The sequence below is a fragment of the Simochromis diagramma genome, unplaced genomic scaffold (assembly GCF_900408965.1).
Source record: "Simochromis diagramma unplaced genomic scaffold, fSimDia1.1 OVJJ01000487.1, whole genome shotgun sequence".
Lineage (NCBI taxonomy): Eukaryota > Metazoa > Chordata > Actinopteri > Cichliformes > Cichlidae > Simochromis > Simochromis diagramma.
Genome location: NW_024387305.1, coordinates 2664615 through 2687494, shown reverse-complemented (window position 1 = coordinate 2687494; position 22880 = coordinate 2664615). Strand labels below are relative to the sequence as shown.

The 22880-nt window shown below is 39.4% G+C and overlaps 3 protein-coding genes across 7 annotated transcripts; 2 read left to right on the top strand and 1 right to left on the bottom strand.

Moving 5' to 3' along the window:
- Nucleotides 1–517: 517 nt before the first annotated feature.
- On the bottom strand, nucleotides 518–4712 carry avpi1 (arginine vasopressin induced 1). 2 transcript variants are annotated; one of them, XR_005692050.1, is made up of 4 exons: nucleotides 4016–4712; nucleotides 3369–3599; nucleotides 2062–2508; nucleotides 518–1127 (listed from the first exon to the last, which is right to left on the bottom strand). XR_005692050.1 is itself a non-coding variant. In XM_040004559.1 (3 exons), the coding sequence occupies exons 2-3, from the start codon at nucleotides 2421–2423 to the stop codon at nucleotides 926–928; spliced, it is 564 nt and encodes a 187-aa protein (XP_039860493.1). In that variant the 5' UTR covers nucleotides 2424–2508; nucleotides 3369–4006; the 3' UTR covers nucleotides 519–925. The 2 variants fall into 2 exon arrangements, 1 of the variants encoding a protein (XP_039860493.1); XM_040004559.1 differs by lacking the exon at nucleotides 4016–4712 and having other exon boundaries at nucleotides 519–1127; nucleotides 3369–4006.
- si:ch211-284e13.5 (uncharacterized protein LOC793850 homolog) lies at nucleotides 4146–11671 on the top strand. Of its 2 annotated transcripts, none has more exons than XM_040004554.1 (5): nucleotides 4146–4233; nucleotides 4712–4849; nucleotides 4935–5922; nucleotides 7391–7732; nucleotides 10223–11671. In XM_040004554.1, the coding sequence occupies exons 3-5, from the start codon at nucleotides 5361–5363 to the stop codon at nucleotides 10810–10812; spliced, it is 1494 nt and encodes a 497-aa protein (XP_039860488.1). In that variant the 5' UTR covers nucleotides 4146–4233; nucleotides 4712–4849; nucleotides 4935–5360; the 3' UTR covers nucleotides 10813–11671. The 2 variants fall into 2 exon arrangements, with proteins under 2 accessions (XP_039860488.1, XP_039860487.1); XM_040004553.1 differs by having other exon boundaries at nucleotides 4147–4233; nucleotides 10220–11671.
- Nucleotides 11672–13009: 1338 nt separating this feature from the next.
- Nucleotides 13010–22709, top strand: zfyve27 (zinc finger, FYVE domain containing 27). 3 transcript variants are annotated; one of them, XM_040004555.1, is made up of 15 exons: nucleotides 13013–13086; nucleotides 13171–13349; nucleotides 14752–14989; nucleotides 15111–15181; nucleotides 15277–15463; nucleotides 16380–16475; nucleotides 16783–16895; nucleotides 17175–17293; nucleotides 17694–17765; nucleotides 18422–18442; nucleotides 18611–18631; nucleotides 20042–20183; nucleotides 20296–20342; nucleotides 20467–20548; nucleotides 20663–22709. In XM_040004555.1, the coding sequence occupies exons 3-15, from the start codon at nucleotides 14754–14756 to the stop codon at nucleotides 20731–20733; spliced, it is 1278 nt and encodes a 425-aa protein (XP_039860489.1). In that variant the 5' UTR covers nucleotides 13013–13086; nucleotides 13171–13349; nucleotides 14752–14753; the 3' UTR covers nucleotides 20734–22709. The 3 variants fall into 3 exon arrangements, with proteins under 3 accessions (XP_039860490.1, XP_039860491.1, XP_039860489.1); XM_040004556.1 differs by lacking the exon at nucleotides 18422–18442 and having other exon boundaries at nucleotides 13010–13349; XM_040004557.1 differs by lacking the exons at nucleotides 18422–18442; nucleotides 18611–18631 and having other exon boundaries at nucleotides 13012–13349.
- Nucleotides 22710–22880: the final 171 nt, after the last annotated feature.

The window sequence follows — 22880 nt, the reverse complement described above, 5'->3', positions numbered from 1 at the left end:
CATCGCACTTGTTTGCAGAAAGGAGCACTGATCAACCCACAGTACACTCTCTCCACCACCCATCGACAAACACAATTAGCACCCAGCTGGTAAATATATTGGGGAATTTAGCAACTAAGATTTAGCAACCAGATAGAGAATGTTGTATTTAAATTTACCAGATGGCTAGAACTAACTGTAAATTCATGCTAGTGTGTTGTAAATAGGCAACTTTACAATATGGTACCTTTTTTTCTGTTGCTGAAAAGCTAATCCAGGGTTTGAAATGAATGTGAGTGAATTGTTTTATTATTTATATGTACATTTCAGACATGCAGTTTGTGGGGGTAGGTTAATTGATCAATCTAAATTGCCCATAGGTGTGAATGTGAGTGCGAATGGTTGTCTGTCCCTGTGTGTTGGCCCTGTGACAGACTGGCGACCTGTCCAGGGTGTACCCCGCCTCTCGCCCTATGACAGCTGGGATAGGCCCCAGCGCCCCCCACGACCCTGAAAAGGATACGCGGAAGCGAATGGATGGATGGATACATGTACATTTCACCACTAACTATTTATTTTAAATTTACGATTGCTTTGATATTCTTTGACACATTGAAATATCCTATCCATATAAAAGTATTTCCCTCTGTTCATTCAAAAATATTTTACTCTGTGTATAAGAATTGTAGTGTACAGAACAGCTCATTAAAAACCACAACAACAACAATAAAACTGTTCATTCTAGCCTCTTTCCAACAAGTCTCTTTGTGAGTAGACACACATTTGAATTTCCTATAATAGATTGTCCTTTAATTTGCATGCAGGTTTACCACAGTTCATAAAGTTGTGCTAGTGTCTAACACGTATAGTGCATGATAGCAGAAGCGCGTACTTCTAAACAAAATCAGACTTCAGTTTTGTTGCATCTTCATCCAAAATCTAGTTTTTAACAGAGGATGCGATGAAGGTAACGTTCAGAGTCTCTGGCGTCCTCAAGCCTTGTCACCCCCAACCTCCATGATGAAGGTTTGAAGGGATTTTGACTATCTGAGATGTCTTCCTCAGTTGGCAACAGAAATTCTCCTGCACTTGGAGCTTTAGTGGTTTCTTCATCATCAGCACTAAAGTCAGATAATGGCTCCTTAATCCTGGAACAAAGATAAATAACTCTTGGTTAGGCAGTTAAATACACTGTCACAAAGACACATTATAATTTGAGGATCTGAACATTTCATTTGCTGTTTATATTCTAAAATTCTAATTCCTTTGCAGTTGGCCTGATGGTTTGATACTAATGTGTATGGTACTCTAAAGCAGAAATATAGCCACAGACGAGCTATAATGAGAGAACAGCCATAAAGAAAATTTGTAGGTTGCCACATGGAAAAGAAGTTAAATTACAATGTAACAAGTAAAAACGTTATTGACGATTACTTCTACTTTATGGTTGTAGAACAGAATAAAGTTACAATGTCTCTTTATTTCTCCAGAAATAGAAAAAAAGCCTTTCAGCAAGTGAAATGAATATGTCATTTGTAGCATACAAAAAAGTGTCAAAAATAAATTGTCACATTAGACATTTAACATGAGAAAACAAGCTGAACTATACAGTCAAACAGAGTTTCACAACTTTAGCTCACAGCGTTGTCAAAGAAGTAACACTGAGTAATTCTGTTAATACTGCACCACTCTGTCGCTGACCTTCACCACGTTGTGAGACTTTATTATTACTCTAAGAACCCTTATTTCATCTCAGTGAGGAATGTAGAAACAGATGTATGACTCTGTGTGTGTGTGTGTGTGTGTGTGTGTGTGTGTGTGTGTGTGTGTGTGTGTGTGTGTGTGTGTGTGTGACAGAACGCAGGGGAACACACAGTCATGTGAGGTTAAAATGAGTTTGTTAGACACATGACAATTGTTTGCTGCATTTAGGCAGGAGCTTGTGTAACCCAAAGTTTAACTGGTGACAGTATTACTGATACGAGGGGGAAACAATTTTCTACAAATAAAATCTAAAATCATTATCTTCACACATCCTGTCTTTTCTTATTTTGTGTAGAAAAAGACAAAACAGACACATACCTGAGATATCCCAGTGCTCTGTTCCACTTGTGATCTTTCCGTCCCTCGACTCTGATTCCTGCTTTATTCCTTGCTCGGACTCTCAGTCCTACCAAGGCCTCGGCCAGCCCTGTTTCTTCCCCTTCTTTCTCATCCTTTTCTTCATTTGCTCCTGGCATATCGTCATCTATCCCCTGCCACACCAGCTTCGCCCGATGCTCAGCATTTCTCTCCCCTGACATTCTGAACAGCCTGTGTAGCTGATGCATGTTCAAGCCTGTAAAAATGTTAGAGCATCCAGACTTTCGGCTGCGTCGACTGGAAATGTTCCACTGCATAAGGAGACTTTCCTCACTGGAGCTGGATTCCAGGGAATCTGCCATGTCACACGGTTGGAGAATTTCTGGGTTGTTATATAAGGGCACGAGGATGATGATGTGAACCCAATGTACGGGCACTGCTGAGAGTCTGGAAGATAAGGTAAAAGAGAGAGAATTAAAAGGAGAGAGACTAACCTGGTCAAACTAAGGATAAGGATAAGGATAAAGAGATCACGACCACAAGCTTTTATCCAGCAGACAATTTCCATGACTGGAGCCAAAAAAACTATTTACCAACACCATCCTTTCCTATCTGACAAACTCTTATCTCATTACTCATGGGTATTGGGTTAAGTACAGTATGTAGGGAGTTTGTTGGGCACATTACAACTTACACATTGTACAAACTCATGTACTTGCACACATCCATGTGAAAACACTTATGTGGGACTGCAAATAGCAAATTTCTCTTACCAATATATTTTTTCAGTGACTTAACTGGGCCATAAAAAGTCAGATTTTCTAATTGTTTAATTGTATTAAGTAAAACCTGAAAAAGAATAAATCTGAGAAGACGAAAACGACAGAATTTTGTATTTTTTGCTAAATCATGACAACATGTGTTCAAGCCCCCTGTAGGCTTTCAAAAAACATGCATGTGTATCTTTAAAAAAAAAAACATTAACAAAACACCACCTCATGTTTGAAGTGGGTGACTTCAGGTCTTTTTGCTGTTTCAGGAGAAACTGGTATTTTTAAGATTAGGCTAGCTTTTTGCTTTTTTGCTTTTGTTTTGGCTGATGAGAACTGATAAGGAAATTGGAAGTTTCATAGGCTATTAACAGCCTAATAGTTCTATGCGTCACATTGTTGTGAGACAGCCAGTCTCCATGTCATATCTAAAGCATCAAAAGCCCCAAATCTACATCAAATAATTCTCCATTATCATCTTGACAGTGTATCCCAAATATAACTGTAAACTACAAATGCAATAATAAGGGTGCTTACCTTCAGTCTGAGTGAGACAACTGTATGCACTAGGCCAGTAGACAGACAACCTGATTAATGAACAGGCATCCAAAGTGTAACCTTCACACCGGCTAATGCCCAGCCGACCCACTTCACAGGGGCGCGTCAGTGGCACGCGGTGTCACGAGGGACGTAAAGGAATAATCAAAGAGTAGGCTAATCCATTAGTGACGTTAGTGTTTGTGCGCTCACCTCACAGCAAGAGTCAGCCTGTAGCATTCAAAAAGAAAAACAATAACCAACAGAGCAAACATTAACCCCACCACATGGATTTGTGCTTTTAATCTCGCACAAATCCATGTGGCGAGATTAAAAGCGGGGTTATTTTGTCTTAAAATTCTAAATAGCCGTCTAATTAACCTTACAGGTATCTATGCATGAGAGCTGAACATGAGTGCATTGCTTGAGCATGCGCTTCAGGATCTCCTGAAGAATATTGAATAGATCAAAATGGTCTGAGGCATCATAACTGTCTTATTTGATAAGTTTATTTCAAGCCTCTTTTATGCATTTCTCCCATTTCTTCCGTCAACGAAATTTCAGTGGTACTTCTATCTATACCTTCCTGTTATTAATGAGATTAATAAAGTGAAGTCGTTAATAAAACCCACGCAAAGCAATTTTACCTGTAAAAAAAGTGAGTGTGCCATTATTAACTTATTTTAGACAAGCTGAACTAAAGCTAATACCTCCTACGATTAAAGCCACTGAAATTACTGCCGTTATCCAGTCTCTGTTCAGACATTCAACATCATTTAATAGCACATACCACGTGACCCATTGTTCCTACCATTCGGCAAGAAGCCCGGTGGAAAGGTAGCAATTAGCAATGGCTGGTTTAGAGGTAATGTAAAGTTTTTTATTCATATACTCTCATACGGCCCTGACTTATATAAACTCATAACGCTCCATCTTTTTTTTTTTTTTTTTTTACCGTGTAGGAGGTTGATTGTAATTTAAATAAAACAGAAGTACGTCAAACTGTATATGCTTATAAACACTGATAAAAGGAAGCACTGTGACTGTGGAAGACCCAAACCCTGAATTTAGAGTTTAATGTGATCGTCAACAGGAAAAGGACAGATTTTAAAAGTTAACCATTTACTTAAGATAACGAGCATTTAGTAGATCCAAGATTCTATCTTAACTTGCTCGAAATACCTTAACTATTTACTTTCAGGATGTAGCTGACGTTAAAAAACAAAGCTGGTTTTCTACAGCAGGTGTAGAGCACCTAATTAAGACCAATTAGCAGGCGTGTGAGGAGATCTCTTTAAAAACTCATAAAACGCCTGGTGGTTATTTCTCTTGCGTGTGACCAGCGTTTCCTTTCAAGACCAAATATGCGTGGGCTTTTTGCTGGATTAAAAGCTGGCCGGGTTGTTATACCCGGGTCAGGTATTCAACAAAGAGCAACTTACATCCATGGCAAACCGCCCAAAGATAAAATAGGCGCTGTCGTAAGTAGACGCTAATTCCATGTCTGTTGAATATGTTACAAATTTTGACTGGTGGTAACAGAAGTAACATGTTGTTGTTCTGCAGCAATCTGCTTTTGTCTTGATGGTGATGTCTCTGGCCATCCTCGGGCCTTCTGGTTGGATTCTTTCCCGCCTAGGCCATTACAAAACCCGTGACTGATGGAGGACGTCCCAGGAGCAGCCGTTACACCTGTGCTTGCCCTTAAAAGAGCATAATTTCAGATATTTCAGTCGTTGCTGAGATAATAAACTTAGGTTTCTCAGTTGTACTTTGTCCTTTTTTTTTCTTTTTTTTTACCAACAAAGTGATGCACTTCGCCGTTTGGACCACTAGTTGGCACATAAGCAATTGTTGGCGGAAGTAAAACCTCTCACTTTGCTTATAAACGAGCTCCATCAGTACAAGGGGTCCATTATTGGGAAATCACGTGCTCATCAGGGGTTTTAATATTAAGTCATTGCACAGCGTTAGTGGGTCGTTAAACGCACCATGAAGCCGCAGCTGTTTGGGACCAAAGAGCGACCGAGCGTAACAAACAAAACCAGCGCGGACACTGAGCTGTCCTTTCAAGAGGAGCTTGTAGCTGCCATACACGGAGCATTTGAAGTGGCCGTGGAGATCGCGGTTCGCGAGGTGAAAAAGCTTGTGGCAGGTCAGGTGACGAGCGACATCTATGAAGAGATGCGACGAGAAAACGAGTCCCTCAAACAAAGGCTGCAGAGAGCCGAAGCTAAGCTGGACTCTGCGCGCAGAGAGGAGAACTGTGGAAGCCCTCTTACTACAAATCAGCTCTTCGGTGCCATAAAATACACCGATCAACCGCCACACCCCAACTGCAGTCAAATAAGCACAAGTGCTGTGGGCAGTGTGCTCAGCCGCACAGAGGTCAGAGGTGACACTACCCCTGCGGGTCACAGCGGAGCGCATCAGCCTCGTGACACCCAGGATCTACATTTGAGAAGACCCGACGAGCGCAGATCGTGCGAGGAAGAGAGAATAAATGACGCAGCTTCAGATCCAGAAAATGAGCCGAACGATGGATGCACTAGAGGTACTTGTGAGACTTGTTCTCTTTCATTACTGCCCCAGTAATTGCTTCAGCATCCTAGTTATATTTAGATCACGATGTGTGCACAGAAACTAACAGCTAAACTGTTAATGCATGGGGATGAACATTTTTCACACGTTTTGTAGACAAGTGTGAAACCAGTGATGCACAGTTGCCAGTTTTAACAACAGAATGTGTTACTAGCAGGATTGCTGAAGTGCAAACAGTCACCTTTTTGCAATTTTAATTTTTTTTTTTAACACAGTTAAGATTGCGGCCGATGCAAAGACTTAAACAGTATACCTGTTGGTTTGTGTGTGAATCCACCAAGTGCAAAGATCAAAAATACACAACACATCATCCAAGAATCATTAAAAGGTCTTTAGCTTGTCTTGATGTGCTCATATAACTTACAAGTGTTTCAAAAATAAAAATGGTGACATATGCCACCCAGGTTATGCATTGATGGGGTTGCAATATCTTGTTCCAAAAATGTGTATATTCAGCATTAATGGTGTCTTCACAGATTTGCAGGTTACCCATGCTTTGTGCACCAATTTGTTGCCACACCAGATGTTTGTGCACAGCAAAATCTCCAGTGTTAAATTAACGCTACAGAGTGTCTATATGGGGCCACACCTCTGAGTGTTAAATGCAACACTGAGTGTTAAATTAACACTTTTGACAGTGTTATATGTTTAAAAGTAACCTAGTCGGTTTTGCAGATTAACAATGGCTAACACTGAGCAGTGCTGATTTTCTAACACTGGAAAATAACTCAAAATGTTAGAAATATTCCAGTGTTAGAAAATCAGCACTGCTCAGTGTTAGCCATTGTTAATCTGCAAAACCGACTAGGTTACTTTTAAACATATAACACTGTCAAAAGTGTTAATTTAACACTCAGTGTTGCATTTAACACTCAGAGGTGTGGCCCCATATAGACACTCTGTAGCGTTAATTTAACACTGGAGATTTTGCTGTGTGGGATTATGATACGAAGGGCACCTCAGTGTGATGTGTATGTGTGTATGTGTGTGTAATATACTGGGATAATTATAATAAGAGCTATGTTGTTATATTTGTAACATATGGTATTATTTCATTTAGTTTATTTTGTTACTGTTCTTACTATCTTGGAGCAACTGTGACCACATAATTTCCTCTGGGATTAAAGTATTCTGATTCTGATGCTGGCTTTTGACCTGTGCCCTGATTACATGCCTGATGGTTTCAGACTAGAGAGAAAAGAGGCTAACGCTGTAATGATTTCCAAACATAAAGTTCTGGATCCTCACATCTGTTTTGAGTTCTGTTTTTAAAGTAACTGTTTTTGGAAATAGTTGCAAAGGTACTGTGCTCAAGCTCCATAGAAGGCTGACTTTAAATTTATCTTATAATGTATGGAAAAATTGTCTTAGTTTTCTAATTTAAAAGAAATCATTAAATGCTTGCATCTCTTTATTTGCAGAGGTAACTGAAGAGATTTCTCGCGTTTGTATGGTGAAGATCGAACGTATGAACCCAGTATGTCCAAACCAAGCAGCTCAAGATGGCATCTCACCACCACTTCCCAGCGTTCTTGGCAAATCCACTCGAGAGCTGGTTACTCAGGTTACTGTAAAGCAGGAGAAGCCAGAAGAGGAAACACATGGTTCCTCTTGCTGTTTGGATTCCTTTAAAGTGGAGGATTTTAGCCTGGAGTGTATATCTGGAGTCCAGTCCAAAATGTTGGAGGAGTGGAAACCAGAAGTGCAGGATATTCAGAGCCAAGATTCAAACTCTCAGCTGTCCAGCGATGGGCTCGATCAGGGTAAGAGCGAAAACTGCCACAAAGTATTCCCTCTGTTACAACAAATAAGGTTGAAATTAAGATCAGATTTGCAATATCTAACAATGACATACTCACCTAAAGTGGAAAAGTCTTTGAAACTGCATTTACCTCATGGGAGGGTAAAATGTTTGAGATTCAAGAGGGCTTAAAAAAACCCAGGCCTGTAAACACAGTTAACACACTGCAGAGCCTTCTCTCATGAATTTAGTTTTACAAATGTACTGCACTGACATTTCCAATATTCAGATTTAGAAATGTGGAATCCACAAGAGTAAATAGACATTTTTTTCCTTGTGATCAAGTTGCTGAAAGATCATCCAGGGAAATTTTTTTTTTTTTTTTTTTGTCATTTTTGGATCTGCAGGCCAGTCACATTTGCAGCTAGATTTGATCATTATGGGAAATTATTGTGTTGTTTCAGTAATTACTATTAAAACTGGTAGATGGACTATATGCCAACTCACCATGTGCTATTTCACTGGGTGCAAAATGATTAGCTGTTCATTTTACTTAACATTAACAAGCATTAAAGTTGTGCTTAAATTATAAGTCCACTTACGATGTAATTAAAATAGTTTAATCTCAAATGAAGCAATTGTAATGCAAATTAGGTTAATTAATGTGGTATGTTTGAGCCATAGATGCAATTATGCCATCACTGAGCCAATCTATAGTATTTCTGAGTACTTGTGTACACATATTTTGTTAAATCCACAGCATAGAAAAATGTTGTTAAAGGTCTTTGACAGTAAATATCTTACATTGCTATTGTCTTTTCTGTTTATTCATTTGAATAGGCCGTGAATAACTAAAATACAGACAGACTTGCTGAGGATTTGGTAGAGCTGTGTGATCACACCTCTCTATGTTAGTATCCAGCAGACAAACACAACTATAGCTCTGTGCAAGAGACTGGATCAAGGTGACAAGGAAAAGTTGGTTTAAGCTCTAAACAAATGCCAGGTGCAGAGAGCATGACTTGTAGTGTGAGTTTGGGACCTGTAGTGTCCTGGCTACTTCCAGATAGTGGAAAACATATAAGACTCTTTTCTTCCCACCGCCACAAAAAGGAATGCTAAGGGGATTGAACCAAGTTGGTCCTAAATTCTGAGGAATTGTTGTGAGATTTAGCATTTGGAACTCTCAGGTGATGAAGGGAGCAGACATTCAGCTGATGGAAATAAACCAGAACATGCTTGTCTAATGGTATAACATGTAGAAGAGGCAGGAACTCTTAGTGCTGCTTCAGAGTCCTGTGCTGCTTGCGGCTTGCCCCGAGTCTGACAAGCATCTACAGGAGTAAGCAGTGCTCAATGCTCAAGCCATGCCAGCACAACAGGAGCATCACTGGCAGCTGCTAGAGATGACAGCAGATCAGACGCAACAGAGGGAGATGACTTCTAGTCACCTCCCACATCCCATCATGTCAAAGCAATCGGTGAAGAGACGGACCTACCAGCATTCTTTCTGACACCTCAGATCATCGCACCAGCAGGACAAGCAGTACTTTCTGTGCCAGCAGTTAACTTCACCAGCCCACAGTCCATTCTGACTGCCACCATAGTGGAAGCTGGACAAGCTCCAAGGAAGCTGTATAGGGAATTGTGAAAGTGAGAACAAATGTTTGGCCAGTTCTGCCCTTCTGGGACTGAGCACAGCCAACACGATGACAGAATACGGGCTTAGTGAAAGATTATTTTTTTTATTTTTATTTTATAATTTTATCTCCTGAGTTTGTATAATTAAATTAGACATCATAGTCATACAAGAACAACAGCAGTTTCCTGTTTGTGTTCAGGTAGATAGAAATACTTTCATTCATGACCCAGAGTAGTTTTTGTTTTTCGGCTGGCATTGTTACTTTACATTACAAAGATTCTGGGTTTGAAATTTTTGGGATGTTTTTAGTGTTCTGGCACCGATACAGCAGTTTCTTCACGTGGTTCAAATACATGTTCAGTTAACTAGCGATGCTGAATTGAGTTTATCTGTGCATGTGAGATAAACAAAAAGTTGGCGGTGCAGGGAAATGAATGTGTTTATTGGCTTGCAATGTAAAATGATCTAAGTTGCTAGTGGGACAATAAAAGTTCTATATAAGTAACAGACAATTTCTCATTATCAATAATATTGATTGGTTGTACACCCAGTATGCAATAGAACATTCGCCTCATACCCATGTGCCAGTCAAACAGCACGACATTTATGCTTTCCTACTATCTAGTGATGCAAAATTTTAACATCTGGACTTCCAGTCAGGCGGCTAAATGTCAGATTATTCCTCAGATTATTCTAAAGGATTCAAAAAATGTTTGACCATTGTTTTTATATAGAGCAATCTACTGACTTAATACATGTAAACAAATAAGTGTTTTATGTATGTACTACATGAATTCTGATCTATTCTGATTTTTTTTAAAATAATTATTCTACAGTGTTATTAACTCTGCATGTTATGTCTTTCAGCAGCTCATCCTTCAAACCCAGCCTCCACCCTTCAACCGCCCACAGATCTTCCATCCCTCCCTGCAGAGTTCTCCAGTATCTTCCAGCTGTCCGAACCAGCTCCTGTGTCAGAGGCCGCTCCACAGGTTTACCCAGTCAATGTTCGAACCAGTCATAAACTCAACCACCCCATAGCTACCCTCTATGCCTGTAAGTCCTGTGGTCAGACTTTCCATCTGCCCAGCTTGTTGCGCCGACACACTGGCCAGTGCCAGCTAAGGTTCCAGCAACGCTGTCAGCAACCTGTAGCAGGAAGCAAGAGGGCCAGATTGCAGCTTTACCCACCGGGTTGCAGCCCCTTCCGCTGCACAGTGTGCAACCGAGAGTTCAATCGCATGGAGAATCTCAAGACCCACCTTCGAATTCACACAGGAGAGAGGCCATATACCTGCTCAGTCTGCTCAAAGTGTTTCCGTCATTCTGGTGCTTTAACCAGGCACTTCCGCATCCACACTGGAGAGAAGCCTTACATCTGTGGACAGTGTGGAAAGTCTTTTAGAAACTGTGGTGGGCTCAAATTCCACCAGCGCTCTCATAGCAAGCAGCTACAGTAGTGTGGTTCTTGAGATTGGAATTTTGTTATGCAATATGCATAAAAGTTGATTTTATGCAAGGCTTAATATGTTTAAATTTTATTTTTATGTTAGCAGCCACCTATCAGTCCTGCCTCTGCTGAGTAAAATGTCAAAGAAAGATGTTTAATATTTTCCCATCCACACGTGATATACAGGCACAGCACGCTCAGAAGAGTCATGTCTAAAAACAAGCAACATTCACAATACAGGATGCAAATATTTACGTTTCTGAGGTGCGCCATGCTCAGTGGCCATAATCAGTCCCTACTGTATATTGATATAACCTGAAATGACTCACCAGTATGAGGTCTCTCTGTGCAATGCACTTTTTTTTTTTTTTTTTTTTTTTTTAAGACCAGGTCTTCCCTTTGAGACTGTGTTGTTTCAAAAGAAATCTTACAAAGCAGTATCTCAAGTTATAGATGCTGCAACGAGCATCTTAGGTCACCTGTCAAAAACTAAAACTATCTAACTCTCAGACAAATTTAAATACTTTTATGATTACATGGTGAAAAGAAAATAAGCTCCAGGAACTGTAGCTCAGTGATCACTGAGGTCAGCATTTAGATGCATACGGTATATGTCAGGTCAGTAGTAAGTGCTGAAAACTAAATGTGTGTGGAGCCTTTCAGTGTAATTCCAAGTGCCATTTTAATTATGTTCGTGGTATTGAAGAAACTACTGGTTGAGCCAGTATGTGTTTATGCCAATCCCGTTTTTATAATTGTCTGTGACTCACATATGTACTACTGTATGTCTCTTATTTCGACTACACTATGTAAAATAATGTATTTGGACTAATAAAAGTAGTATTTAAAAGTAGAAAGTCACAAAGTGGATCTTTTTTTTTTTTTTTAAAAAATTTTTATTTATTTATTTTTTGTTTTGTTTAATCAGTCACCTGATCTTAACCCAGTAGAGGAGTTTTTCAGTTAACAACGGGGAACTGTACGAAAACAATTTCCTAAACAATGAATTAAAGTTGAAACTTGTTATTTATTTATCATCTTTTTTTTTTTTTTTTTTTTTTTTTTTTTATAAAGCTAAGGTAACTAATGTTTAATGTTAACAAAAGACATAATGTGTCATTCAAGTCTCTCCCAGACTAAACTAGCACCATTCGGTTATTTAGTGTTTCATTTGATTGTTATCAACTGCTCCACTTGCCACGGTCTTGCTGACACTTTTATATCATCTTCCTCTTTTTTTCCTCCTTTCTTTGCTCATTTGCAGAAGGAAACTCCTCCTTCATTTTTGCTGAATAGCTTTGCAAAATTGCAAAACCTTAACTTAAGCTTCCTCTGTTATTTCTATTACATTCTGCCTGTGTGTTGGGATTTAAAGCAACAGTCTAAATTCCACAGCTGCTATTTAATCTTCATCAACTGCTGTACAGTAAATGTGTGGTCAAGGACTGACTGAAGCTCTTTAAACCAGGTGAGTTTTACTTTGTCATGACCTCAACTTGTGTGTAACAAAATCAGCAGTAGCCTTATGCTACTTGGAAGCTGTAAGTTTCGTCCTTCACTGGTCAACCCATCTTTCATTTCTCATTTTCACTCAGAATGAGGCCCTGTTAGTAAGTGGAGGGCTCTCACTTCTCAGTATAAGGATCCCGTCAGTATGACTGAATTATTGCTTAATGGGGACACATGGCTCCCCTTCTCCAGTATTTATCCAAGCCCCCAGTATCCATCAGTGCATTTTGTTTAACTGTTTTACTTTCACAAATAATCAACAAAAACTTATTTTCACATCTACTGGAGCCCCCCCTTCCAAAAACAAAAAAACAAAATCATCCTTTAATTAGATGTTTTGGTATGAAAACTATTCTGATAAATCATAACAGTCAAAACTCTGACAGTCTGAATAATTTCTGCTTTAAAGGTCACAAAGCGACATTATTATTATTATTATTATTATTATCATCATTACTATTATCATTACTCACAAAATTACTTTCAATATAAAATTGAAATGTATGGAAAGATTGTCCAAGAGCGCAGATGGTGGTAAAATGTACAAATATAATTGTTTTTAAAAAACCCTAATAAAAGAATATGTTTATTATGTTCTTGTTTTACAAAGGAGTATTCTTAATTTAAAAAAAGGGGGGGGACTTGACTGATCAGTCTCTCTGCGATCGACTGGTTTGGACACCTGCCATTGACCATTTTCTGTTATCAATTATCAGGCCTGGATTAAACGAGGAAGCAGACGCTCTCGCAGCTGAACAGAGCTAGCAAAGCAAAGGTAGCAGGTCCAAAAAAGCAAAATAGCGGGTTGACTCTCTATGCCGACACGCTGACAGTTTCAGAAATCGCCTCGTTGTTCCAGGTTTGTGCTCATGCAGGAGGACAACCGGAGCCATGTTGACTGAGCTGCTTGAATTTGGAGGCTCTTTCTTCCTCCAGGCTGAAGATGATGGTATCGGTGGGACTCGCTAGTTTCGCCTGAGCTCCTTTCAGCACCGCCGCCGCCTCATAAGTTGGTTGTTGTTGGAAACCGAGCTCGAGGTAAATGATCTCCTTCGTATTTAGTAGCTAGTGTTAGCAAGGCTGACATGCCGGTGTCGTGCTGCTATTGTACAGCACAGCGCTCTCCCACCGGTACAGGACTTGAGTTAACTTTCCGGTTTGACCGCATCTCGCAGGCCACAGCAGTTAGCCCGGATTTCCCTCCTTATGGTCACGATAAAGAAATCGATTTTAATAGATTAATCAGAAATAAATAGTCCTCATGAAAGCTACCAACATATCGTAACACTTGGAAGGAATCCACCTGAACGCTAGGTTTGTTCATTCATCAACTCGTATAAAGGAGTTGAGACTGTAAGCGTGGGTTATGGGAGATCCTCCATATAACTAAAGCGCACAAAGATAGGTTAGTGGAGAAATTCGCTCGTTCCAATAACGCTTGGATGATGGGTTTCTCTCACAGGACCTCTGGAATAGACCCCGGAAACGCCAACAAAAGCGTCTCTGAAAACGTGGTTGGTCATAACGAGGCAGACTGTCTACAAATTGAACAAATCAAGCACTGGTGTTAATCTCACTAAAGCAGTTAATTTTCTCAAGGGGTCACAGAAGAAACAGGGACTGCTGTGGAGGGTTACACTAATACGCTTATTGAGAGATACAATTAATATTGAGCAAAACTGAGTTCAGTTTGATGAACTCAACAAAGAGTAAAAATCTCTCCAAGTATCAGAATTGTTGTTCATTCAAAACACCAAATAAGAGTAGTATTAATGGAAGGAAGCATTTTAGTGTGTTTCAGGTTTGCAATGACTTCTGAGATTATGTTTTGTGGACAGATGACAAAGAAGTCCATTTTTCTATTTAAAACACACAACTCTGTATTTGTGAATTTTAGAACAGTACTGTCTACCAGCTCTAAAACTGAAAGAGTGGTGGACGGATTGTGGTTTGGGGCTGCTTTGCTGTCTCAGGAGTAGAGTGCCACAACTACACAGTGACCAAAGTGCACAAGTAAATCAACAACACGATAGTTTAAACAGAAGAAAATTCATGTTTTTGGAACAGTCATGTCAGAGTCCTAACCTTAACACAACTGGTTAAGGTTGATGCATGATGGAAAATGTTGAAAATCCTCTATAAAGGCTAAAAAGATCTGATGTACGTTTTTGCTAAAAGAGATTCTAAGATATAGGAAACTCGAGGCCTGTTACTTTTCTCAGCTTGGACTTTTTGTAAGATGTTTTTTTTTTTTGTGTTATCAGTTTATGTTTGTCTTTATTTGTAAGAAGATGAAATTTCAGTAATTCAAAAGGGTTTACAAACTTTCTGTTGCTGAAGCTCTAGACAGTTGGTAATATTATCACAGCAGATGCATTTTTGCTTTCGAAGTTATTCAACACCTGAATCCTGCTTGTCGTCTGTCCCTCATTCTGTCCAGGGATGGCTTTGCACAGTACTGGATCATTCCAAGACCCCTCACAGGGCACAGGGGATCGGGGGGAGCTGGTGCACACATTGTCTAAAGAAGCCCCTGGGTCTCCAGATACCTCTGAGTTGGGAAGCCCTCGCAGTACACCAAACTTTGACCTCCTCAACATGGTTTTGTCCTATAAGAGGATGGCTCTATATCTAGAACCGGTTACAGATACAGTGGAGCTCATTCGCTTCCTGCTCGGGTGTGTATTTGTGCTTTCTGTACCCTGCATGAACATCACATAACTGCTTTTTCATAGTAATCACAGAGCTACATATTTATATTGCAGTATTCATTATGATCTTTTTTTTTTAATCTCTCAGGTGGAAGATGCCACTGTGTTCTCTGCTTGTTTGTATTTTCCTCAATGTCTTCTTCTGCACAGTTAATGAAGGTAGGAGGAACCATTACACAGCCTTATTCAGCCTTATTGTTGCCTTTTGAATAATTTACTATGTTGTTTTTTCTGTCTCCCTCTTCTGACATCAGTTGGTTGGTTCACTGTGAGTTTAGCAGCAGTATCTTTGCCGGCTGCCCTGGGTTACCTGCAGGACAGGTGTAGGGGCAGAGCCTCAGACGATGAGCTTCAGAAGCGTCGCTTTCATGCTGTGTATCGCAGAGACTTGCAGATCATTCATCTCACCAAACAGGAGGCCATGTTGGAAGTCAAAGACCTGTAAGGCAAATTATGCATTTAATGACTTAAACTATTAGCATGTAGCGTCCAGATCTAAAAAAATGAAGTCGGTGTGGAGCTGCTTTAAACCTGCTTTCGTTTAAAAGGCCAGCAGAGAGAGAAAGTCCAGAGCCCTCAGCTCACTTGATCCATGCCCATAGTATACTTGTTACTAGTATGTTTAGAGTCTGAGAAACTTCTTTCAGGTTTTACTGAATCCAACATTATGTTCATTTGGTAAATTATGGTCCCCCTTAATGTGCAGAAAGAAGTTAAGCAGAGTATGCTTTCAATGTTTGATGCACTCTATACTTATAAACTCTGGTTTCAAAAAGCTAAGGTCCCAATTGGAAGGTTTAGAGACCTTTAGGTGACCCCCTGGCAACCACTGGTCGCTAGGGGGGGAAAAAAGTATATTCCCTTGCTGATTTGTGAGCAATTGCTTGAGGTTGCTGGCAGTCACTAGGCGAACTTGCTGGCTGTTACTCGTGTTTGGAGGAGAAACCTTTGAGGAAATGCTTGTTTGTCCTGTAGAGTTGTTAACTTTGCATTTATAAAATGTAATGCATCCCACAATTGTTGATTGGAGTGAAACTGTCATAATTTCCAAACTATTATAAACTTGAATGTGTCTCTCATCACACAATATTGACTTAGAGTCCTACCCGCTACCGGCATATTTATTGTTTCATACAATTTTAAAATATCCAATTTAAAGATTAAGTTTCAGGCAAACACTGATAAAGAAGATGGAGGAAGTCAGTTTCTTCTTCCTTTTTTTTTTTTTTTTTTTAAAGCAGTTTACAAACTGTAGCTATCGGTGCATTTCTGAGTATTTGTTCATGGTATGTATTTGCAAATCGGTTGAAATGTATTTGTTCACCCTTTATTTGTGGGTCTCATTTGCCTTCACCAGGTTGAAGCAGCTGGATGACATGCTGTCCTCTGCCTGTCAGTCAGCAGAAGCTGCTTATAAAGTCTTGTACTGGGATAATCACACCAAGTCATCAAGGTCTGCATCTGTGGTCTCTCTCTTTTACACACACGCACATTCTTTTTGCTTATAGCTGAGTCATTATTGCTCAACAGCCGGCGCTCATGATAACATCAGTTCAGCTCATGCATGTGAATGAAATGTATATGTTTTAACAAGCTCTACTGTACTGATCTCTTCTGTTGTTGCCGATAGTAACAAGATATTCAGATGTGTGTCAGTAGTCACGGTTTAAAATGTCAAATGTGAACTTAACAAAGAATTCTGTTGCTGATCAATCGCTCACATAGTTTTAATGTGACTTCTCAAAATGTTCCACCTCCAGGTTCTATGGAGGGATATTAATCGTGGTGTGTCTACTCTATGTTGCTCCGGTGGCCTGGGTGCTAGCTGGACTCAACAGTGTCATGTTTCTGTGGAACAGAGACTTCTGCAGAGGTTAGTTTGGAAAAGGCTGAAAAATAAAGCTAACACTGAAGCGTTAAAAACTGCAGATCTTCAAACGGCCTCTAGAGCCTGGCTCTAAAAACAGTAATAAAATACAATAGTAGTACATGGTCATTCCATACAATACATTCTCATTTAATTATGGTTAAAAAGTAAGATGGTGACTGAATTTGAGACTTTAAAAAGGGTAGTCCACAATCCAGTGAACGACCTTTAGGTGGCTACATCCATCTTTATAAATGCAGTCGATGGTCTGTTAATCTGTTCCAGTTTTATTGGAGCTTAAGAAACTGTTCCACATGAGCAAGACACAGACTTCAGAAGGGGCGTGTGAAGAACAAGAACAAGGCAACTTATTGGAGAGGACCCCCACACCGACCAGTCTAGAGGTGAGAGACAGAAGCACGGAGGACAAAAGTTTATACGGTCTGATACGACTTACACTGAAGGATTATTTGCTGTGATTTATATTAAAACCAAATACAGCTGAAAGCTTCTTACACTGAGAGCATGGGATAAACAGTCCATCCATCATTTTCCTTTCATGCCCTCTGTGTCTTTCTGTGTTAGGATTTTTACTCCAGCAAAGTCACAGACTGGGGATCACATTGATCTGTGGAATTCCAGAGTGAAAACTTCACCCGTTACATTCATGTGTGATCCCGATTTCAGATCTCTTGACCATACCACAGTTTAACAGCTGTCCTGGGTGCTCACTCTGGGATCGGCTGTGTTTCAGGAGTTAAGTAAACAAGTGCTCAGATGTTGTTTTGTGTTGTGTCACAACAGGATCTGTCCCCTGGCAGTGTAGAAGAAGCTGAGGAAGCTGAGCCTGATGATGAATTTAAAGATGCCATTGAGGTAAACGGAACACTTACACTTTAGGATGTTCTTTTAAATTACATTTGTATGTTACTTCTATGCAGTTGTAATTCTCAGATGTCTGCGGTATTATAACTTCTTCCTTATAATGTCTAATGTGATGTCCAATTTCATAAATCTTTCTAGTTTAAGTAATCATAAAATATGTTTCTGTAGTATTTTAATTTGTTTTCTTGCCAAAGTTATACTAGAAAAAATGGTTACTGCCATTTATTGTCTGGCCAAGTTGGAAGCAGTGAATTTAGCTGATTTGGCCCAAATTTACACTCATAGGTGGAGCAAAAAGGCCAAGTGTGTTCCACTTGGTTCACCCTGACAGCAACAGAAATGGTGTTAAGAATGGGAGAAGTTTTATCTTTCATTCCTTTCTTATTTTGCTGAGATAATTAATTTCTACTGAAATCTTCAGTAAACTGGAGTCATTCATTAGCTTAACTTTTCATGTAATATATAGATGTAGGGGGAAACAAATTTGGATGGTGAATTCTATAAATTTTTGTCTTGCAAAATAATAAAAAAAATTAAGAAGTTCAGTTTGAGCTTGCCGGTAACTGTTAGGGAGGAGGAAGCCTTTGTTGCTGACATACCTCCTGTCTTTATTTGGTTTTTTCCCCTCTGCTATCCTCCTAACTCAGGAAAATTCAGTTTCAACACAGGTAAGTGTTCTCTCCTTTGTTGAGAGGAGGCTAGTTCGTCATGGCCTTTTCTTTAGTTCTTGCTTTGCTTTTTGAAGCGCAGTTTTAGGTGTGGTCACGGATAGTAACACTGAATATTAGTACTTTTAGGTAACGTTTTTCTCATCTCTTGTTTTGTTGCCTGACAAGGAAACCCCATTGGTTTTGGTGGTAAGTGATTTCACTGTGCATCCCTACTGCCAGTCCATCCATCCATCCATCCATCCATCCATCCATCCATTTATTCACCTTGGCAGGAGTTGTGTGGCAGCAATAATGCTATAAATAACATGCCCATAATTGTTGCCTCCAGTGGTTCCATTACACAGAATATTTTTATCATTATTATTCAGCATGATCAGCATCATGCTTTACGCAACAAACAAATCTTTACTATATTAAATCCCCAGACTGAACGAATTCTATCAACAGAATGTGAATAATTGCCTGTGACTTTCTGTCCAAAATATTTTAAGAGAAATCAGCTGAACACTAGCTCCAAAGTGTTCTTTTGTGTAACACCAGTCTGCACGACAAGACTCAGTCAAGAATGAGTAGCGATGAACCTTTATTTTAAAAACACATATTGTTATTCATAATAGGGGAAATGGGGTTAGAGCTAAAAAGAAATGTCTTTTAAAACGTTTAAAGAACAGAAGCGTAGATCCCAAAAACGTTTCAGGACTGGTAAAATGCTGCCCCCTTGTGGTGAGGGATTTAGTTAAACACCAAAAGTGCGTTTAAAATCTATTAGCTCTTGTGACATAAAACTTTAAATAAAAAATATGTTGTCAAATTTAGTGGCCAATATTAGTCAACAAGGTCCATTACACCTGATTTATCTGTACATGAATTTGTTCATCAAATAAATGGATACACTTATTTGCTAAAATCCTAAACTGTTCCATTAACTGCAGGGAAGAAAGAAGTTATCCTCCTCTCTCCAAGTCTTTATTTTTTGTTGAAGTTGGATATGTGTTATTCTTATTAAAGAATAGTTTTATATTCTTTAACAAGAAAAGCTTTTAACACATGACAACTAATATCTTCATTCTGTTTGTCCTCTTACACTCTGTTCATTTGGTTCTGTGTCATTGCTGTCACTCAGTGTAGTGGATCACATTTGTAGTGGAGTAGGTTGTGCTAACCTTACTTGGTAGCCCTTGGTTCACAGACAGTTGGTACCTTTATCACATCCTAGTTATATTGAATATTAAGAGTTAAGAGAGATTAACAACATTTAATTTCTTTAATATTTCTGCTTTTGCTCTTATGGAGGTTGCGGTCCTCATGTTTGGCAGATAAATTAAGTACAGCAAGTGCGTGAATGCATGTTCTTTGAAATGTATTCTCCACCTTCATAATCATCCTAGTAGTCGTAGTTGTTGTGATCATTATGCTTAGCTTATTCATCAAACAGCTATTAGTCAGACTACCTGATTTATTTTTAATTCTAGTTTCTCCTCTGTTAATGTTTAATTTGTTTCCTGGCTTCTTTACACTTCAAAAGCTTAGACGTTATATAAAAAAAAAAACTATTTGTTTTTTTCTATGTATCTCACTCCTCTTCGTCTCCCTAAGGAGGATGATGATGGACCCCTTGGAGCTCCCGAGTATGACACTATCTCTGAAAATGGTCTTCTAAGCCGAAATGAACCAATACGCAGCAAAGTGTCTAAACTGACAGAGAAACTGCGTAAACGCTATCCCGCAACCGTCACAGGTCAGCGAATCCTCCACTGATTTCAACCCTCTTATTTATAGCTCGGTGATGACACGGTAGATTTTCTAAGACTTACAGCTCTATTCTTGGCTGTTTCTTTCTGTCTCCAAAGGCAACTGTTCGAGCTGCAATGCCGTCTTCTCAGTTCTGAAGAAAAGGGTGAGACTGAAACCTTGTGGCAAGAATTTGGGATATATTTAGGCATCACGTCGTCATCATGGTTAATTTTATCCTATTTTTCTGTTGGGATGAGCTCTAACCCACTGTCTGTTTTTTATTGCAGAGAAACTGCAGTAACTGTGGCAACAGCTTCTGCTCTCGATGCTGTTCCTTTAAGGTGCTGAAATCTGTTATGGGGGCAACAGGTGAGAAGCAGTATCGTTAAAATATTTGCATCGTATCACACAATTCTGTTTCTGTTAGTTTTATTCATCTGTTCTTTGAGTTAAAGCCGCTGTCTTTTATTATTTCATCCTCAGCTCCAGAAGCACAGAGAGAGACAGTGTTTGTTTGTGCTGCCTGTAATTCCACTCTCATCAAACCACAGTGAGATGGCATGTTGGTTATATCTCCCAACGGTCAGCAAGTGTTCTCTCACTGTTTGGCCCTGAGCCCTATATTGGACCCTGACGTACATGCCTTTGTGTTCATGTTAAGGCTCTTCTGTCAAGAAACATCCCATGTGGAGCTCCTACACTCCTTTGCCTTTATCAGTTCCTCGTTAGCTTCTCTTGTTGCTTATGGGATTTCTACTATTCCTGTTGTTGGATTTTTCTTTTTTTGTGCTATCAGTGAAGGACTGGATCTTATCACTCAATGAGACTCAGCACAGTACACAGTGGCTCTAAAATCAAAGGACCTATTTACAGTCTTTCTGAGAAGGACCAATATATGCACAGTGATAACCACGACTCAGCTAGTAGTGATTGGTGGTTAAAATAAGTGAACAGGGTTACAGCGGTTTTGCTTTACAATCTTTGCCTCACAATAACGGTGATGGCTCGTGAATTTTGATATCTTAAGGACTGTTTGGCAGATTAATGACAATGTAATGCTGAAGGACCTTTCTGTAAGAACATAAGGCATCAAATCTGCCATTCAGACTGATGAATATGATGTGGGACAATGCTTAAGTTGTGCTTAAGCTTGTTCAAAAGTACAAGATAATGCTGAAGGACCTTGACATCCATCTGTCACCAATATGATATGATGAATTTAGTTCTGAGTCACACAGGGCCACAGTCCAGTAAGCCACCTCTGGCCCCAAGAGAATGTGCGTTCCCCGACTGTTTGTGAAGAGTTGCTGGAGGTTTCTGGCTCTTGTTAGGTAAAGTTGCAAAGAGAGCATTGCAAAAAAAAACTTGTGATTGCTTCTGTTGCGGGCAGATTGCTGCGGGCACTAGTAGTGTGCGAGGAAGATGCCAACTTGTTTGGAGACATTTATCATTTTAGTCTCTGAGCTGTAGTAAAAGTTGAAAAAGAACAGTGCAAACTGGAAAAAGAGAACATTTGCCTTCATAGTACAAGTTGTGCCTTACTGGAACAAACACATTTTAAAAGGGTCACCTTTCACTTTGAAGCCGAATGTTCTCCATCTCCGGTTTCTGTCACACCTTTACAGTTTTGCTGCTGTTGGCGAGTAGTTTGCGATTGTTTTCACTCCAGTCTCCTATCAACCAGTCATCTCACAGAGCTTTGACTGTTCATCATATCTGAGTGAATAGGGCTTTAGCAGTCAATATCAGAGTGTCTGCCAGCACCTGCTTACCAACTGATTGGCACATGCACGACAGATAGTTTGCTCACATAAGATCATTTTTGAGCAAATGCTATCCTGGTAATCCTGGTCTGGAAAACTCACTGTGATTAGATTTGTCTTTTTCAGTTGATTTTCCTACCAGAGGAAGCAGATGCAGAAAAGCATAAAAAACTGAAAATGCAAAGCAAAGTCTCACACAGTGTGGTTTTGTTGAAGGCAGGGTCTGAGCCGTTTTCGAAGTTGAGCAGACCAGTTCACTCTTGTAATAATCTAATTGCTGCTGCATTTCAGTTGTCATGGTTTCCTACGTGGGCGTGTCAAACAAGCTTTATTGTATTACAGCAGCACGTCCAAAGGTCCTTTGAGTCCATGTTTTTCGTCTGACTGGATCGAGTCGACCCAACTGGATAAAAATAATTTGAGTGGACCGAAGAACCCACTAAAACTGTTACCAGAACTTCACACTCTTGCAAGCAGGACTTGACTTGAAGAACTCATGTGAGGCACTGAAACCCAATATGTGGATCCTGGTGGCAACATTGTTTTAATCATGTTTCAGACACAGATGATTGTAACTGTTTGCTTTGCTTTTACTGTAATCATATATAAGCTTACTGTAAATAGTTCTAATTGTTCTATGTATAATATATTTAATTTAAAACTCCTGAAAGTGCGAGTTATTATTTGACCGAATGATTAATTATGTATATAATGCCCAGGATTTTAAAGATTAAATTATGCCGTTATTAAAATAAACAATGTAAAGATTTACAGCTGTGGTCAGTTTACATACACTCATTGTGAGCTTGCATGTCATAGTAACTTTTGAATTTTCACAATTTCTTTGAACTGTTCTTTTCCCTTTTCTGACACGTTTAATTTTATTTTGAATTTTCTCTAATCCACACAGGGTCAAAATTTTATGCAAGGGCTCAAAT

What these genes read in the sequence shown, in the direction of transcription:
- si:ch211-284e13.5 (XM_040004553.1), top strand. Translation starts at nt 5,361, where the DNA reads ATGAAGCCGCAGCTGTTTGGGACCAAAGAGCGACCGAGCGTAACAAAC. An exon ending in GAACGATGGATGCACTAGAG is followed by an intron (nt 5,923 to 7,390) that starts GTACTTGTGAGA and finishes CTTTATTTGCAG; the next exon opens with AGGTAACTGAAGAGATTTCT. An exon ending in CAGCGATGGGCTCGATCAGG is followed by an intron (nt 7,733 to 10,219) that starts GTAAGAGCGAAA and finishes TATGTCTTTCAG; the next exon opens with CAGCTCATCCTTCAAACCCA.
- avpi1 (XM_040004559.1), bottom strand. Translation starts at nt 2,423, where the DNA reads ATGGCAGATTCCCTGGAATCCAGCTCCAGTGAGGAAAGTCTCCTTATG. An exon ending in AGAGCACTGGGATATCTCAG is followed by an intron (nt 1,128 to 2,061) that starts GTATGTGTCTGT and finishes TCTTTGTTCCAG; the next exon opens with GATTAAGGAGCCATTATCTG.
- zfyve27 (XM_040004555.1), top strand. Translation starts at nt 14,754, where the DNA reads ATGGCTTTGCACAGTACTGGATCATTCCAAGACCCCTCACAGGGCACA. An exon ending in CTTCTGCACAGTTAATGAAG is followed by an intron (nt 15,182 to 15,276) that starts GTAGGAGGAACC and finishes TTCTGACATCAG; the next exon opens with TTGGTTGGTTCACTGTGAGT. An exon ending in AATTTAAAGATGCCATTGAG is followed by an intron (nt 17,766 to 18,421) that starts GTAAACGGAACA and finishes CTCCTAACTCAG; the next exon opens with GAAAATTCAGTTTCAACACA.